At 40.4% G+C, this 17,812-nt stretch overlaps 1 protein-coding gene across 9 annotated transcripts in view; it reads left to right on the top strand.

Moving 5' to 3' along the window:
- The window catches only part of WDFY2 (WD repeat and FYVE domain containing 2), a 188,247-nt gene that overhangs the window by 107,555 nt on the left and 62,880 nt on the right, over window positions 1-17,812 (top strand). For all 9 annotated transcript variants that reach the window (XR_188462.4, XR_011645870.1, XR_188461.5 and 6 more), the window contains exon 4: window positions 6,781-6,835. Coding sequence is in view for 3 of the 9 variants with exons in the window: in XM_004465298.4 (XP_004465355.1) it covers window positions 6,781-6,835 (55 nt within the window). In the remaining 6 variants the exon portion in view is untranslated. The remainder of the gene's footprint in view (window positions 1-6,780; window positions 6,836-17,812) is intronic.

Here is a 17,812-nt window from a genome sequence, read left to right as displayed (position 1 = left end):
CACCCCCAGCAACACTCGTTCCCATCATCATGACACATCCATTGCATTTGGTAAGTACATCTCTGGGCACCTCTCCACCTCATGTCAATGGTCCACATCATGGCCCATACTCTCCCCCATTCCATCCAGTGGGCCCTGTGAGGATTACGATGTCCGGTGATTGCCCCTGAAGCACCATCCAGGGCAACTCCAAGCCCCAAAGGCGCCTCCACCTCTCATCTCTTCCTGCCATTCCCCATACCCATCAGCCACCATGTCCACTTTTCCCACTCCAATGCCACCTTTTCTCTGTGGACATTGTATTGGTTGTGTCCATTGCACCTCTATATCAAGAGGAGGCTCAGATTCCACATGGATACTGGATGCAATCCTCCCACTTTCAGTTGTCGGCACTCTAGAGTGCGCTAGCTCTTAACCATGTTTTTCTATCTTTGAACCAAAACCCAGTGAAGTAGCACCAAAATGGAACACTATAAAGCAAGAACACCTAAAAAATACAGATGTAAAAGTTCTTATAAAATATTAGCATATCATGTCCAGCAGTATATTAAAAGAATACACTATGACAATTGGATTCCTTCAGGAATTCAATGAGTCAATATTAGGAAATTTACCAGAATAATTCATTACTTCTGTAAATTGAGGATTAATTTTTTGTGTGTATAATAGATACCAAAAACATACTGAATTCAACAGCTACTCCTAGTAAAAATTCCAAGTAAAATTAAAATAGAAGTAATTACCTAAACTTGAACAAGGCTGTTTGCCACAGCAAACATCCTGTTAAATACTAGATAGCATACTGAAACTTAAATATATGTATATATCAAAACCAAAAGCCATTTTTAGATGTATGTGCAGAAACTCAGATATTGAAATGGGCAAAAACATTCCATTCAAACCAGTGGCAATATGTAAGATGCTTAGGAATTAAATTAGCTAGACAGGTATAAGATCTCTATAAAGAAAATGATAAAAATTTTATTTAAAGACCTGAGTATACTCTTCAGAGAAGATGACATATCATTAAAACATCACTCCTTCCCAATTTTTTAAAAAAAAATGTAATTTTAACTCAGAAAGCCATGGTATTTTTTTTTTATTAAAATGCGAAAATTTTTAGTACTGCAGAAGATTCCATAGATAAAATCCAAAGCCGAAATATTCTGAGAGGAAATAGTGGCAAGTCACATGTTAGACAAAGGATTACTATCCCTGATAATCAAAGAATGCCTACACTTCAGTTAGGAAGTTACAAGCACAATTGACAAAAGGGGCAAGGATGCTCATAGGACACCTCACAAAAACACTGCCCCAGACTCCTTGAGTTTTCTCCTCTCCAGGATTTTCTGGGCTCCTTCCTACCCAGAGGCCACAGCCCAGACTCTTTGGTTCCTCTGCCACTTTCATGCAGTGGCCCAAGAGCAGACCTCCCAGTGACTACACAACCTCCCAGAAGGAGGGAGAAGCAAAATCCTTGTGTGCCTATGACCAGAATGCAGAGGGAGGTGGGAGAGAGCCGGCAGATACTCTCCATCACCACGCTCCCTCCATCCCTGCCACAGTTCTCGCGGTCCAGGGACTCCCGCCACACAGGAGCCATCAGCTGGGTTAAGTGGGCCTGCTAGTAACGCACCACCCAGCCTTCCCTCCTTTGCTCCCACTGCTGATGCTTCACCTCCAAATAAAGTATGAGTACTGTAGCTTAGCCTCAGACTCCATTTCTTTAGGGAACCAGGGTACTGCAGGACTTGAACAGAAAATTTTTAGACCAAGAAATGAAAATTGCAAATAAACATATAAAAAGAGCTCTGCCAGTGCACAATACCATTGTTTGTATTTGGCAAAACTGAAAAGATGAATAACATCTAGTGCTGATGTGATGTGGGAAAATATGCTGTCATCAGAGGGCTGGGAGGTAGGGGAGAAAATTGCTGCTACCTCGTGGAAATGATCTGGTAGTGGTTATTAAAACAGTAAATGTACGTAATTTTTGAGCCAGCAGTCGTTTTTAGGAATCTTTTCCTAAGTCTTTTTCATATGAACACATGTGCAAAGACATTTCTTGCTTACTGCTATAATAGTATAAAATAGGAGACAAGCAGTGTGTTCATTTAGAGGGGAAGTATTTGAATAACCGTGTTGTGCATCCATTTTATGGAGTATAATGCAGATATCAGAAAAAATACATTAGAACCATGGGCTTTGTCCTGGAAAGATAGCCCAGATGTGTGATAAGTGAAAACATCAAGTTGCAGAGTATTTCATTTAGTCTGATCCCTATTTTTGTAAAACAAAACAAAAGCCCCTGTATATTATATATACGTGTGTGTGTGTTTATATGCTTGTGTCAGGATTAAAAAATACAATACACCAGACCATTAACACTGGTTGTCTCAAATGGTGAGAGTGAAGGTGGAAATAAGTATTAACTTTCTCGTTCTGTATCTTGTATTGTTTGCTGTATTACAGTGAGCATTAAAAATAGGCAGGTATACTGGATGGGAGGTGACCGCAGCACGATGCTGTGAATATATCGAACTCCACTGAATCGTATACTTGAAAGTGGCTAAAATTATTAACCAGGGTAGAACTGTGCAACACAGAGAGTAAACCCTAATGTAAACTGTGGAATGTAGTTAATAATATAATTATAACAATATCATTTGTAACAAGGATGCCACACTAATGCAGAATGTTAATAGGGAAAACTGTGGAGGGGGCAGTATATGGGAACTCTGTAGTTTCTGCATGGTCATTCTGTAAACCTACCACAAATAATAACCAATTAAAATAAAAACCAATTAGATGAAAGATGAATGGACAGTTGAATGAAAAGAAAGATAAAAAAATGGATGAAATGATTAAAAATATGTGTCCTTCTTTTGAACTTTGATTGGTCAATCCTTAAGAAATAATCTAAGCTGCAGCCATACTTTTGGATTATATTGTTTGTGTGGGTTAACAGATAAAAATCTCTTAAAAGTCAATTTGGCAGTTGCTATCACATCTTTAAAAAATTTATTTATTCACTCATTTCTCCCCTCTCCCTCAATTGCTGCTCTCTCTGTCCATCCGCTGTGCGTCCTTCTTTGGCTGCTTGTCTTCTCGTTAGGTGGCTCTGGGAACTGATCCTGGGGCCTTCTGGAGTGGAGAGAGGGGATCATTCTCTTGCGCCACCTCAGCTCCCTGATCTCATGCATCTTATTATCTCTCCTCTGTGTCTCTTTTTGTTGCATCATCTTGCTGCGCCAGCTCCCTGTGGGGGCCAGCACTCCTGCGTGGGGCAGCACACTGTGTAAGCCAGCACTCCACGTGGGCCAGCTCGCCACATGGGCCATCTTGCCTTCACCAGGAGGCCCTGGGTATCGAACCCTGGACCTCCTATATGGTAGACAGGAGCCCAATTGCTTGAGCCACATCCCCTCCCTGCTATCACATTTAATTAGTCATACCCTTTGACCCAATAATCTACTTCTAGAATTTTATTTTATGGGGAATATTGCCAGAGATGTATAAAGGTACAGTACATTTAATGCCGTATTTTTTATAATAAGGAAAATTAAAAACTGTAAGCATTCAGCAATAGAACATTAATACATCCTTAAGTGGGAATACTATGCAATCACTAAAAGGAATGAAGTTGATAAGTATGTACTCACATGGAATGATATGCATAATTTATTAAAAGAAAAAAGCATTGCCAAGTAGCATTAAAATTTCCTTTATTATTCATTATTATATCAATACTTTCCAAAATACTCCACAGGGACCTTTAAATGTTTATTATTCTTCCATTTCTTAGAATATCATATTTTTTCTATAACAATAATAGAAATACCAACCAAATCATCCATAGATCTTCCACATTTTCTCCACAATTTATGTTTATATTGTCATAGGAAAACCAAACAAACAAAAATAAAAGTTTATAAATGTGATGATTTACGATGAACTTGTCATTTTATTTTATTTTCCTTTTTCTTATTTTTTAAATTTTAAAGAAGCTTTAGATTACATAAAGAATATAGGGAATTGCCATATACCCTACCCCCAACCTCTTCAAACTTGCCCCACTTAACATTTTTCATTAGTGTAGAACATTTGTCACAATTTAGGAACACATGTGGAAGCATTGATACTAACCAAGGATTATAGTTTACATTATAATTTATACTTTGCCCTGCACAATTTTATAGGTTTCTCAAAATGTAAAATGGGGGAATGAATGTACCTTAAGTGGTTGAGTGCCTGCTTCCCATGTACAGGGTTCTGGATTCAATCCCTGGCACTTCCTTAAAAGTATAATGGCCTGTATCCATCATTGCAGTGTCATGCAAGACAATTCCAATGTCCCCCAAATGCCCCCTGTTCCACCTATTCTTCCTCCCCCTCCCCTTGGAACCTCTGGTGGCCACTGCCTTTATATCAGTGATACAAGTTCTTTCATTGCTAGAATAATAAGTCTACTCTAGTCCATAGTTGCATTCCCCTCTTATGTTTGTTCATTCCTCAGTCTTGAGGATTTAGAGATGGTAATGCCCATTTTGTTTTTGTTTGAGAGGTGGCTGAGATCCGATGGGGCAGATGGGTGGAACTATCTTGCTAGCAGTTGTAGATACTTTGTTTTCTGGGATGGCCTTTGACCAGTGTTATCCTTTAGTTGCCCTGGTCAAGTATCGTGAACTGGAAGGCAGGTCTTGAAACTGCTGAGATTCAGGGCTCACCCGGCATATGAACCTACTGAAGATTGAAGTCTCTGGGACATATATTTAATGAGTATAGTGCTAGTTATAGTTTCAAATAAAAGGGGCAGAAGAGTCACGTGTGGGGAAATGATAAATGAGTCTAACTCTGTTACACTGGGGAGCATGTATTCCAAAGGCCAACTGACAGGGTGCCGAATTCCTAAGCTTGTCTGCCCATGGTAGTGTCTAGATGTCTCCAGAGCTCCCAGGAGCCTCGCTGTTGGAGGCGCTGTTCACTGTGGCAGGCAGTGAGGTCCTGCTGAGATGTTCACAAGCGTAACCTCTGAGATGACCTCCCAGCTCACTTGGAAATCTCTTAGCCATGAAAACTCATTTGTATCTAATGTTTCCCCCTTTTGGTCAAGGTCTTTTGCCATGATCATTTTATTTTTAGAGTGTTTATTAAATCCTAACTGCAAGCCAGCATCAACTTGTTTTTTTTCATACCCTATCTTGTTCCAAAAGGAATTGAGGTACCTTTGCTCGAGCCAGAGAACTGTTTCAGCATATTGAAAAGAGCATGAAGTATGAACTCAGTGAATGCTTGGTCAAGTAACAGCTGTCTTTAATAATCCTGCTTTGTGGGGCCTCTGAAGTGCAGGGCTCAGGGCCGTTCTGCTTGCCTGGCTTAAGGGCGGCAGTGCGTCACTGCCTAGATGTACGCATGGTTTCCCACCCACACGATAAGCTCCTTACGTGAAAACCACTTCACTTCTGTAAAAAAATAGTCTTCTCTGTTCAAATGTGAGTCTAACTCTTCAGAAATAAGGAGTGAATATAATGCCACCTCTTGAAGAAATAATGATAGGAATTTTTTAAAGTGACAGGTTGAATAATGTTATTACTGAGAAAATCAGGCTATAGGAAATTCATTCTGATAAGCTTCTTAAGAGGGGACACAGTAGAAAAGGCAAGAAGCCAGAGGAATTTAGCTGCCTTGTCTGTTATCTCATCACCTTGTACTGTACCTTTATGGTATCTGTCAAAAAAAAAAAATGGTACGATAATTATTTTCTTCTTAAAAATCGTATGAACTGTATTAACTTAGAAAGCACCCAGGTAACGAGTAAGGAGTGTTCCTGTCTGTCTCTACCCCCACCTTCCTTTCTTTAGTTATCAAAGAAAAATTCTGGATGTCTCCAAACATTTTGAAAGGGTCTACTGTTCTTCATCTCAGCTAAAGGCATCAATTTATTATACTTTGCACAGTGTTCTTTATGTTTAGACAACTTTCTCTTAAGAATATATGATATTTTGCATTTCATGCTAAATGACTCAAAACCTGACCAGGGCTTGTAAAGACTGATTGGCTTCTACGTCCGGGTCACTATGTACATAGATGCACAGGTAGAACACATGCACACATTCTCTCTCAAATGTCATGGTCCCCTCCAAGAATCCATTAAAACGGGCTGTTTCAAAACTGATATGGGGGGCACCTTTGACGTCCTGACTCATGTCATTAGGTTGGGATGTGCCTGTCACACACCCACCTGATGACTGTTGCTGGTGGCCTCCTAGGCCAGGTCTGTGCCAGGCGCCCTAGGAAGACAGGGGTCAGTGAGATGCAGCCATGAGAAGGTGGTATTAAGAAAGGTGGAATAAATGACTGATGCTGGAATTTAAAGGACCTAATTTATTTCTCTAGCAGAGAATTGCCATCCATTTGCTCACCAGCCAGAATCTTGCAAATTTTCAGCTGTGACACCATTGAGAAAAAAATAGTGTGAGTTAGATTTATTTTCAAAATTAATATCAGACTTCTGAACTTGATCCAGGTCTCTTCCCATGCTTACACACGCGAAAGAGCCAAACAAAATGTTATAAGGTAAAACTTAACGATGATTGCATTTGATCATAATTATGATTGCTACTTTTAAAGAGGTGCAGAAATGCTGACTTGATTGGCAAAGTACTAATGTTAGATGTAATTCGTGATGATGTTTGTTTTATACAATCTGGTTTTACTGAACATCATTATTCACTTAAAATAATTTTTTTTTTTGCTTAATAATTTTATTTTCATTTGTAGGAGTTTCTCTTGTCAGAAGATTACAACAAGATGACTCCTGTGAAAAACTATCAAGGTAGGAAATGAAAGCCATGATTTCATTTACCTAGATTTAAAATATATCTTGCTGGCCCCCACTGCGGTAAGAGAGTACTTACTTTAAAGTAGTTCAGAAGGGAAAACAGAGCAACCCTTTGAGGTGTAAGTATCGTTCCCCGCGGCCCAAAGAGGCTGGGTGACCTCTCTTTGGTCCTGAAGTGGTGAAGAGCAGAACCAGAACTGGAAGCAGGCGAGGTGACTCCCAGCCCTCAGCCTGTGCCTGCAGGCAGGGTGCCGGTAGGAAGGGGTCAGGGCCAGCGTCCCGAGTCAGCTGCTTCACACGGGCTCATTTCAGGTTCCGGTAATTGTTTCGAATATTCGTATTGCCTGAGGGAAAGAATGCACGTTTCAGTGTGTCTTCGACAACAACGGCAGTGTCCCACAGGCCATTTTCGTAGTGTAGACCTGGAGCAATATCTGCAAGGGGTGTCTTTACCCAGACCAACAGTACCAGGGACTCGGCATGTGGGAGGTCATGCCAGCCCATCTCTTGAGCTCTTTCATCTCTTGAGTGGTCATCAAACCTCTCTTTGACTATCTCCAGAGACAAAGCAACCCATTCTGGTTCTGGAAAATTCTAAGCTTTACAAAGTTCTTTACTTTTGGATTTTGAGCCAAAATTTGTTTTTCTAGAATTTTTTTTCCTCCCCCCAGTTTTTCTCTCATATCACTCCTCGGCTATTTATTATCTACTGTGTTCTAGTAGCTAAGGATTATAATGGTTAAAAAAAAAATCCTGTAGTGTGTCTGCTTATAAGCTATTTATAAACATGTGGAGGGTACTGACAGGTAAATGGCCGTTAAAATGTTTTTTGATAGGTGCTAAAATGCTCAGCCCATTGGAGCTACAAAGACTTAAATACAATCTCTTTTATGCAGAACAAGCTTTTTAATTATGTTGAAACAGCCGTGAAAAGTCCAGCCATGTTCCCGTCCCTTCTTCCTTCCATTCACCTTCTCTTTTCCAGCTTAAACATTTTGTATCTCCAGTTCTTTATTCACAAGACGTGGGTTTCATCTCTTTAAAAATACGTTTTTAATTGTCTTGGTCACAGATCCTGGGTGTCCTGTTGTTCCTTTAGGGCCATGTAACAATGTGCGTGGCAGTCTGTAAGATGGCTTCCAGTGATGTCTGCCTCCCCTTGAGTGTGGACAGGGCTTAAAACATGGCAAGTGATGGCTCTTGCTTCTGAGGTGAGCTTACCAAGAGACTGGGGCTTCTGCCATGCTCACCCGCTCTTGACCCTTGCTCGCGCTCTCTGGTTGAAGCCAGCTGCCATGTTGTGTCCTGCCTTGTGGAGAGGTCCACATGGCAAAGAACCTAGCAAGGACCTTACTCCCTCAGTTCAACAGCCTACATGTAGAGAAATCTAGCCAACGGCCTGGGTAAGCTTGAGCTTCAGATGAGACCACAGCACCTTGATTTCAGCCTGGGAGAGACCTTGAGACAGAGGCACCCAGCTAAGCTGCACCAAGATTTCTGGCCTGCAGAAGCTGTGAGATAATCAGTTTGCTGTTTTAAGCTGCTGAGTTTTAGGGTAATATATTATACAGTGATAGGTAATGGATGCACACATGCAATCTGATAAGTACAAAATAATATTTCCTTCCTCTCCTGGGTACCTTTTTTATAATATCAAGATTCAACTTTCTGGCAGCCGCTTCATACTGCTGGCTTATATAGGGCAGTCTATCAAACTCCTCAACAGTTTTCACTTGAGATGTTATTAGGCTTTCTCCCATTCTTCTGAAGCTGTTTCCTGTGGGACTTTTTTTTTTTTTTTTTTACTTTAGTCTAAATGCTGGACTTGATGTTCTGTTATTCATCATCTCATTTCATTTAGCCCATCATTTCGGCTTATCAAGACATTTTGAAACCCCATTTGTATTAGCTACATTAACACCCACTTACTTTTATTTCCTCTAAATGAATAAGCATGAAATCTGTCTCCCACACCCCCCAAGCCTTTATTAAAGATAACGGTTAGCCTTGCAGATGCACAGGTGGTGGGCACTCCTTGTAGCCACTCTTCAGTTCATGTTAGTTCTTGGCTCGCTCATATACAACCAGTTTTTTACACATCTAACATTAATAAAATGTAGCTCATATATTTCCATTTTGTCTAGAAGGGAATTATAAAAAATTACAACTAGACCACTGTAAGAACCCTTTCACCATAAACACCTAGGGGTGATGATAAAATAACACTTTTTAGGGGTGATGATAAAATAACACTTTTTGTTGTTGTTGTTGTTTTAAGATTTATTTATTTATTTCTCTCCCATTCCCCTTCCCCCCAGTTGTCTGCTCTCTGTGTCCATTCGCTGTGTGTTCTTCTGTGACCGCTTCTATCCTTATCAGCAGCACCGGGAATCTGTGTTTCTTTTTTTTGTGTCATCTTGCTGTGTCAGCTCTCCATGTGTGCGGCACCATTCTTAGGCAGGCTGCACTTGCTTTTGCATTGGGCGGCTCTCCTTATGGGGTGCACTCCTTGCGTATGGGGCTCCCCTATGCAGGGGACACTTCTGCATGGCACGGTACTCCTTGCACACATCAGCACTTTGCATGGGCCAGCTCCACACGGGTCAAGGAGGCCCGGGGTTTGAACCGCAGACCTCCCACGTGGTAGGCAGACGCCCTATCCATTGGGCCAAGTCCGCTTCCTGCTGTTCTTTTTAATACAAGACTAAACTCATGAGGGGCTCAAGAGGAAGATACCCATATGCCAGAAGCAAAGAAAGACCTAACAGGCAGAGTGAGATACATAGACCTGACCCTGTGGCAGTCCTGGGGAGATGAACAGAGCCAGTTTGTACAAGCTTACACTTGGGGACAGGAGATGAGGTCCTGGGCCTAATTGAGGTGGAAAATGGGACTGAAATACCCATATAAAGGTAAAACCCATAACTAGTTATAACCCCATGAGAAAGAGAGAACTAAAACCTTCCACCCATTGGCCCAGAAGACTGCAGGAAAATGTATTCCCAGCCTCAACTCTGGATGAAGGGGAAAAGTCTCTTAAGATAAATCAAAACCCCTACTCAAACTTTTTGGGCTTGGAATCCAAATTTAAAACAATCATATAGTACTGGGACTTCCAGGTTAAGAAATTATCAAAAATTGGTCCTGGGCTAGTGATAACTCTCAGGTACCTGTTAGAAATAAATGCAAAAGCTCTCTTCAACAAGACAAATCACCCAAAAGTCCCATAGCAAAAACAAGCCCTGCTTAAGATGAATTTATGTATTTTTTTAAATTACGGAATTAAAAAGGAATTAATCAAACATGAGTGAATATCAGCAGATACCAAAAACAAGAGAGTTAGAATGCCAAGGATTTGTGGAATAGTCAGCAATCTGAAGGAGGCCATACGTGAAGCAAAACATGATGAAACTTCAGGGAAAAGACACACCCCACAAGACTGTAAGACCTTTCTCAATAATTAGTTGAGCTCACCAGTAACTGGTAGAACAGGTAGGGAGAAAATCAGTAAAGTTAGAGAAGACATGAGCAGCACAACCAATTCACCCTAATTGACATCAGTGGAATACGCCACCCAACCAAATCAGAATACACATTCATCTCAAGTGCACACAGAATATTTAACAAGATAGACCATATTCTGGGCCTTAAATCTCAGTATATTTGAAAGGATTCAAGCCATACATAAAGTATGTACCTTGACTAAAATGGTATTAATGCAGACATCAGTGACAGATCTCTGCCAAGCCCCCCAAGTGTTTGGAACCTAAATAACACTCTTCTGTATAATAAATGGGTCATAGAAGAACTCAAAAGAGAAATTAGAAAGTATTTGAACTGAATGAAAATGAAAGCATAGCATATCAGAATTTGTGGGATGCTGCTGCAGCAGTCCTTAGGGAAAATTTATAACACTAAACATAAGTAATAGTAGAGAAGAAAATGAACAACTCAGCTTTTACCCTAAGAAACCAGAAAAAGAACAAACAAAACCCATACTAAGCAGAAGAAAGGAAAGATCATAGAAATTCATGAAATAGAAAACAGAAAACCATAGAGAAAATCAATGAAATCAAAAGCTGTTGGGAAGTGGACTTGGCCCGGTGGTTAGGGTGTCCATCTACCACATGGGAGGTCCACGGTTCAAACCCCGGGCCTCCTTGACCCATGTGGAGCTGACCCACGTGCAGTGCTGATGTGCGCAAGGAGTGCCGTGCCACACAGGGGTGCCCCCGCTCAGGGGAGCCCCACATGCAAGGAGTGCACCCGTAAGGAGAGCCGCCCAGCACGAAGGAAAGTGCAGCCTGCCCAGGAATGGCGCCGCCCACACGGAGAGCTGACACAACAAGATGACGCAACAAAAAGAAACACAGATTCCTGTGCTGCTGACAACAACAGAAGTGGACAAAGACGCAGCAAATAGACACAGAGAACAGACAACTGGGGTGGGGGGGAGAAGGGGAGAGAAATAAATAAATAAATCTTTAAAAAAAAAAAAGCTGTTGTTTTTTTTTTTGAGAAGATCAAAAAAAGTGATAAACCTCTAGCTAGTTAAAAAAAAAAAGAGAGAAAGAGAAGATACAGATTACCAAGATCAGGAGTAAGAGAAGTGACATCATTACAGATGCTAGGGTTATTGAAAAGTCACAAGGAATATTAGGAAAAACTTTGACAATTAAGATGAAATGAACAAATTCTTGAAAGCTCACTCAAGAAGAAGCAGATAAGCCCAGTAGCACTGTATTTATTATAGTCAAAGCCTTTCCACAAAGAAACTCCAGGCCCAAATAGCTTTACTATTTACTAACATTTACTAATAGTTTTACTGAACATTCAAGGAAGAAACAATACAAACAATACAACTCTATACAAAAATTAAAGAAGTATAATACTTTCCAACTCATTCTATTAAGCCAGCATTACTGTGAAACTAAAACTAGACAAGAAGAGAAAACTACAGGCCATTATCCCTCATTAACATAGATGTAAAACTACATAAAATTTCAGCAGATTAAATCTAGTAATATATAAAAAGGAGAATACATCACGACCAAGTAGAATTTATCCCAGGAATGCAAGGTTGGATTAACATTCAAAAACCAATCAGTGTAATTTTCCATATTAAAAAGTTAAAAAAAGAAAAACAACATGATCATCTTAAAAGGCACAGAAAAAGCATTTGGCAATCCTACCCATTCCTGATTTTTAGAACTCTGAGTACTAGGAATAGAAGGAAACTTTCTCAGCCTGATAAAGGGAATCTACAAAAACCCTACAGCTAACACCAGATTTAATGATTAAAAATAGAATCATTTTTCCCTAAGATGAGGAATAAGGGAAGGATGCCCCTCTCACCACTTCTCTTCAACATCAGAACTGGGAGTTCCAGCCAGGTTTCCTAGGGATAAAGGATATGAGTTTCTAGATTGCAAGTGCCTCCTGAACACCCAGCATAATGAATCAAAGACATATTGTGAAATTCCAGTGCACTAGGTGCAAAGAGAAGATTCTAAAAGTTTCCAGAGGGGATGAAATGGGGAACCATGGGACTTCCTCACAGGAAGCCAGATGACAGTGGAACACTGGTATCAGATTTTCTATGGAAAATATAAATTTCTATTCTGAATCCCATGTATAGTCAGGATATCAAGTGTGAGGGGAAAAATTGATATAGATATTTCAGACATGCTAAGTTCTCAAAAATTTTACTTCTTCTTAGCACTCCTCCTAAAATGAGAAAATAATCTTAAAAAGAGGAAAACATAAAATCCCAGAAATGGATTTAATGTACAAGGGAGGCAAAGTAATTTCCAGGATGGCAGCTGTGCAGTAGGCCTAGGAAACAGCTATTGTAGGTGGGAGCAGAACAGATAGGTCGAGGATAGTGATAGGAGAAAAATAAGATAATTGCCTTAATATTTTTGACCATTTGGGGAGGAGTTTCAAAACTGTTAGCAAATTTGAGACTGTTTTGGTACGTAGAATACTAAGCCAATGAAACAAAAGTAAGGTTATTAACTTCAGGGAGGAAAAGCTTATACAGGGAAGAAAATGTAATTTAGATATACAGGCATACCGCATTTTATTGCACTTCACTTAATTGCACTTTGTGGATATTGCGTTTTTTTACAAGTTGAAGGTTTGTGGCAACCCTGCTTCAAGTCTGTTGGTGCCACCTTTCCAGTATCATGTGCTCACTTTGAATCTCTGTGTCACATTTTAATTAAGATAGATATGATTTTTTAACTTTTTACATGATTTTTAAAAAATTTTTATTTTTTTAAAGATACTTAGATTACATAAATGTTACATAAAAAAATATATGGGATTCCCACATGCCTGCCCCTCTCCCCGCATCTCCCACACTTTCCCACATTAACAACATCCCTTATTAGTGTGGTACATTCATTTTGGAGCATTGCCACTAAGCATGGATTACAGTTTACATTGTAGTTTACATTCTCTCCTGCACAATTTTGTAAGTTATGACAAGATGTATAATGACCTGCATCTGTCATTGCAGTGTCTTTAGGACAATTCCCAAGTCCCAAAAATGCCCCCGTATTACACCTGTTTTTCCCTCTCACTGCCCTCAGAACTTCCTGTGGCCACTGCCTCCACAATGATACAGTTTTTCCATTGCTAGAATCACAATGATTCTATAGTAGAACACCAGTAAGTCTACTTTAGTCCATAGTTCATTTCCCAATCCTGAGGATTCTGGGACAGTGATGGCTACTCCACTTCTAATTGAGAAGGGGCTTAATTCCATAGGGCCGTTGGATGGGACTCTCCTGCTTGCAGTTGTAGGCTCTCTCTGTTCCTTGGTGTGGTGGTTGTCCATCCCCACCTCCTTGTTAGTTGTCCTGGGTGAGACCAATGAACTGGAGAGTAGGTGTTGTAACTCGGTTGAGATTCAGGGCACATGGACAGTGCAAAGATTTAAGTCTCTTGGAGGTATACCTACCAACTCTAGTACTAACTATAGGTTTAAATAGAAGGACAGAAGAGTCATGTGTAGGGAAACCACAACTGAGTCCAACTCTGTCACAGTGGGGAGCATAAATTCCAAGGTAGGGCCCACTGGCAAGGCACCAAACTCCTGAGCCATTTTTCTAATAGCATGTGCTTACTTTGAATCTCTGTGTCACATTTAATTAAAGTTTTTAAAAAACCAATGCTATTGCACACCTAATAGACTATAGTATAGTGTAAACATAACCTTTATGTGCGTTGGGGAGCCAAAATTTTGTGTGACTCACTTTATTGTGATGTTCACTTTGTTGTGTGGCCTGGAACCAAGCCTGCAGTCTCTCTGCTGTTTGCCTATACTACATGCCTCAACTGTGAACAATATTTATATAGTCCTAGTAATAAATTATTGAGAATTTATATAATTTTATTGGGAAGATTGAGAGAGGGCTAATGGTGGCAGGTGTGGAGGAGAGCTAAATCCTCCTCTTCCATTAGAAGAGGTCAATAGATAATGTATGAAATGCAAAAGTCAATGTATAGCAGGTCAAAGTTTATTTAAATATCAGAAGAAAAAGTTTAAAAACTTGAAAGTGTTTGTCTCTGTGGTGTTGAAAAGTAAATGCCCTAGAATTACAAAGAAATTTTTGAAAAAGAAATATAAGTGAATATATAATTGCCTGTTAAGTGTCTAAATATGCCATAAAGCTACAGTAATTCAGACATTATGGTAGTTGTAGAAGAATAGAATATAAGGTAAATTAGAGAATCCAGAAATACAGCCAGTAAATAGTATTTACTATTTGAAAATATGCCATTTTAGAGTACTGGATAAGGATGAATTACTCAAAACGTGGTTATAGGATAATTGGCTATCCATTTGGGGAAAATGTTCAAATTAGGTCCCTACTTAACATGATAACCAAAAATAAATTCAAGATGGATTAAACATGTATTCTGTTAATCTGGCAGTTCCCTCCAGGTAATCTATCCTCCAGAAATAAAATTCTTTTTCAAAGTACAAGGGCATATGTTCTGAGATGTTAGCTGTTGTGGAATTTTGTAATCGCAAAATGTTGGAGACATGTTAGTGTCCTTAAATAAAGGAATGGTTAAATTACAGTTTATCTGTACCAAGCAAGGGTCAGCAAATTTTCTGTAAAGGGCCAGATAGTAAATATTTGGACTCTGTGGACCAACAGGCAAAATTAAGGATATGATATAAGAAATGTATATAGCAAGAGAGAAAACACATTTCTGCATATGTTTATGAAATGAGAAGAATGGAATTCATTTTTGAGAGGCATTTCATTTAATTGGGGTTCAAACTTTGTCATTCCCTGCCATAAGAATGACTATTAGAAACGAATAGTATCGTTTAGAACGAACAGAATACTATTCGTTTCTAATAGTCATTCTTAACTTGCAGATACGCAGCAGCCCTGGCCATAGTTTCCAGCCCTTGATCTGTCACTCAGAGCACTAAACCCTAAGCATGTTAGATCAGTATGTGCTGCTGTTACATATGTACCGACATAAAGAAGCAAGTTCACGATATTTATATTCGCACAGCATTCTAAGACGCTTTAACCGTGTTTGGCTGTGTGAGTGTGCATGTGCATTGAAAAAGGGCAGGAAAAATGCATGGAAAGCTGTAACAGTGGTCCTTCCCTCACACTGCGTCCTCAGGAGGGAGAGAATAGAGGGAAGTTTCAATAGTTACTTTATAGTCTTCTTTTTTTTTTGAGGTGGGACAGGGGACTAAAACCGGGACCTCACAAGTGCCAAGCTGTGCTTAACCACTGAGCCACACTGGCTTCCCTGAGCTGATTTCTTCATTTCTTTTGCTTGTTGTTTGTTTCTTCAGGAGGCACCAGGAACCAAACCCTGGACCTCCCATGTGGGAGGTGGGCACCCAACTGCCTGACCATATCTGCTCCCTCTTTTTTCTTGATTGAGCTTTTCTTTTCAGTAATCATCATGCTACCTTGTAGTTTTTTTTTAATTTAAGGAAAGGTTAAATCTCTTGTCCAGAATCTTCAATATGCATTTTATTACTTCTAGCATGTTCTCCTTGGATTTAATAAACTCAAAAATGTCACTTAAATTGTGCTTATTATGTGTCAACACTGTTTGAAGCATTTATATCTGTTAACATATTTAATCCTCACAATAACTCTGTAAGGTATTTTTATCCCATTTTATCCCCATTTTACAGATGTGAGAACTAAGGCTCAGAAGGGTTAGTGACTTATCTAGAGTCTCCCGGGCAGTAAGTGATGGAGCTGGGATTTGAACTGGAAATGTCTGTGGCATTCCCTGTCCACTCTGTGGTCTCTTACTTCATGTAAGTCAAACACAAGTATAATGGGGCCACATTGTCCAAATATTGCCTTGCTTTACATTCCTTCTAGTTAGAAATACGTCCAGAGTAACAGTTCCTTTTATGGTTTTATCTGTCTTCTGACAGAGGTTGTTAGTCTCTTCTGTAATGAAATTAAACATCCAGAGAGCTTAAGCTACACCCTTCTTTCATTTCATCAGGTTAGTCCTGTAGTTGGCTGTAACTCTTCTGGAACAGTTTCCCCTAAGTCTTCAGCCAGCAAATTCCTTACCCATGCTCAGGTCTCAGCTTAGTCACACGTCTTAAGTGACCACCACATTCTCTGCACTCTGCATTCTTCATATTGTCTGACCCCTCTTCTGTCCCCACTGTGTCTTCTTTGTTTGGGTCCCCAGCCTCCCCCACTTGGACCGTTGTACCTAATAATAGAATTAACTTACCGTAGAGGGTTTATCCTGTGCCAAGCCCTGTGCTAAGTTGTTTTAAGGACTATCTTGTCTCTTCCTCACAGTGGTATTGTGAGACAGATGCTATTATTTTCTGTTTTACAGATGAGGAAACGGAGGCTCAGAGATGTTAGGTAACAAGGTCATTCAGCTAGGAAGAAATAGAGCCAGACTGGAAGCCCAGGTTTGCTTATAGGTTTCTGATGTCTAGTTATCAATGTGTATCTTTAAAGTAGTTCCTTTTTAATAAAAGTATTCCATCACCTGAGGAAGAGTGTGCACTTCAGTGAATTTTGGGTTTGTTTTTCAGTAATCACAGGCAGCCTGCCACAGAAAGAGAACCAACTTTGGTATGAGAGAGACTGCGCTTTTAGTTGTGGTTTTGTCACTCGGTTGTGTAACTTTCACGGAACCTTTCTGAGCCTCTGTCTCTTTCTCTAGCACATGACGGCAGCTCAGGGGGCTGAACTGCCTGGTATTCTAGGGCTGCCATTGAGGCAGGAGACCAAGAGGCCATTTTCTGCCTGTACTAAACTTGGGTACCTTGCACTCATTCAAGGGTTAGTTTTTGTTCCAGTACAGGTGGAGGGTGAACTGGACATTTGATGACACAGAACTGACAAGATCTTTGAGAGTTTCCCCAAGAAGTCGCCTGTTTTGGTCAAAGCAAAGTGTTGACCTTGATGGAGGCAGTATTTACTGTAGTTGAGCCACAGTCTTATTGGGTCTCTATTCCCTAGGGGTCTCCATGCTTTAAGTTTAGATTGTACGTGCTCAGGCATGCGGTGGAGTGCTTGTGCTGTGTGATCACGGTGGTCCTGGCTGTGCTATACCGTGGCCTGTCTGAAAGGACCCCTGCCACGGCCAGGTGTGTCTGTAAAATGAGGGAACCATCCACTGCTTAGGTGCTTAACGTGGTTAAGTGAGCAAGCACAGTTAGAGCGTGTGACACTTGTCAGGCACTCAGAAATTGGCAGATGATATGGCTGTTACTGGGGTGTGCTATTCTTCCAATCATACTGTCTGACTCAGTTTTCAAAATGGGGAACTGATGTCTTCTCTGTCACCTCTTCACACTCATGTCCCGCCAACTGCCAGCTCAGCTAAGCCCAGAGAGGTTGCAGGATACCAGTGTTCATGCCTTCTAGTCAGCTTCTCTCTGTTCAGTGGCTGAGGACCCCTCCCCACAGCCCTCTCTAACTGTACAAT

This window comes from Dasypus novemcinctus, chromosome 15 (assembly GCF_030445035.2).
Source record: "Dasypus novemcinctus isolate mDasNov1 chromosome 15, mDasNov1.1.hap2, whole genome shotgun sequence".
In the NCBI taxonomy this organism is placed as follows: Eukaryota; Metazoa; Chordata; class Mammalia; order Cingulata; family Dasypodidae; genus Dasypus; species Dasypus novemcinctus.
Note: the sequence above shows the minus strand (reverse complement) of the source record. Positions and strands in the feature narration are given on the sequence as shown.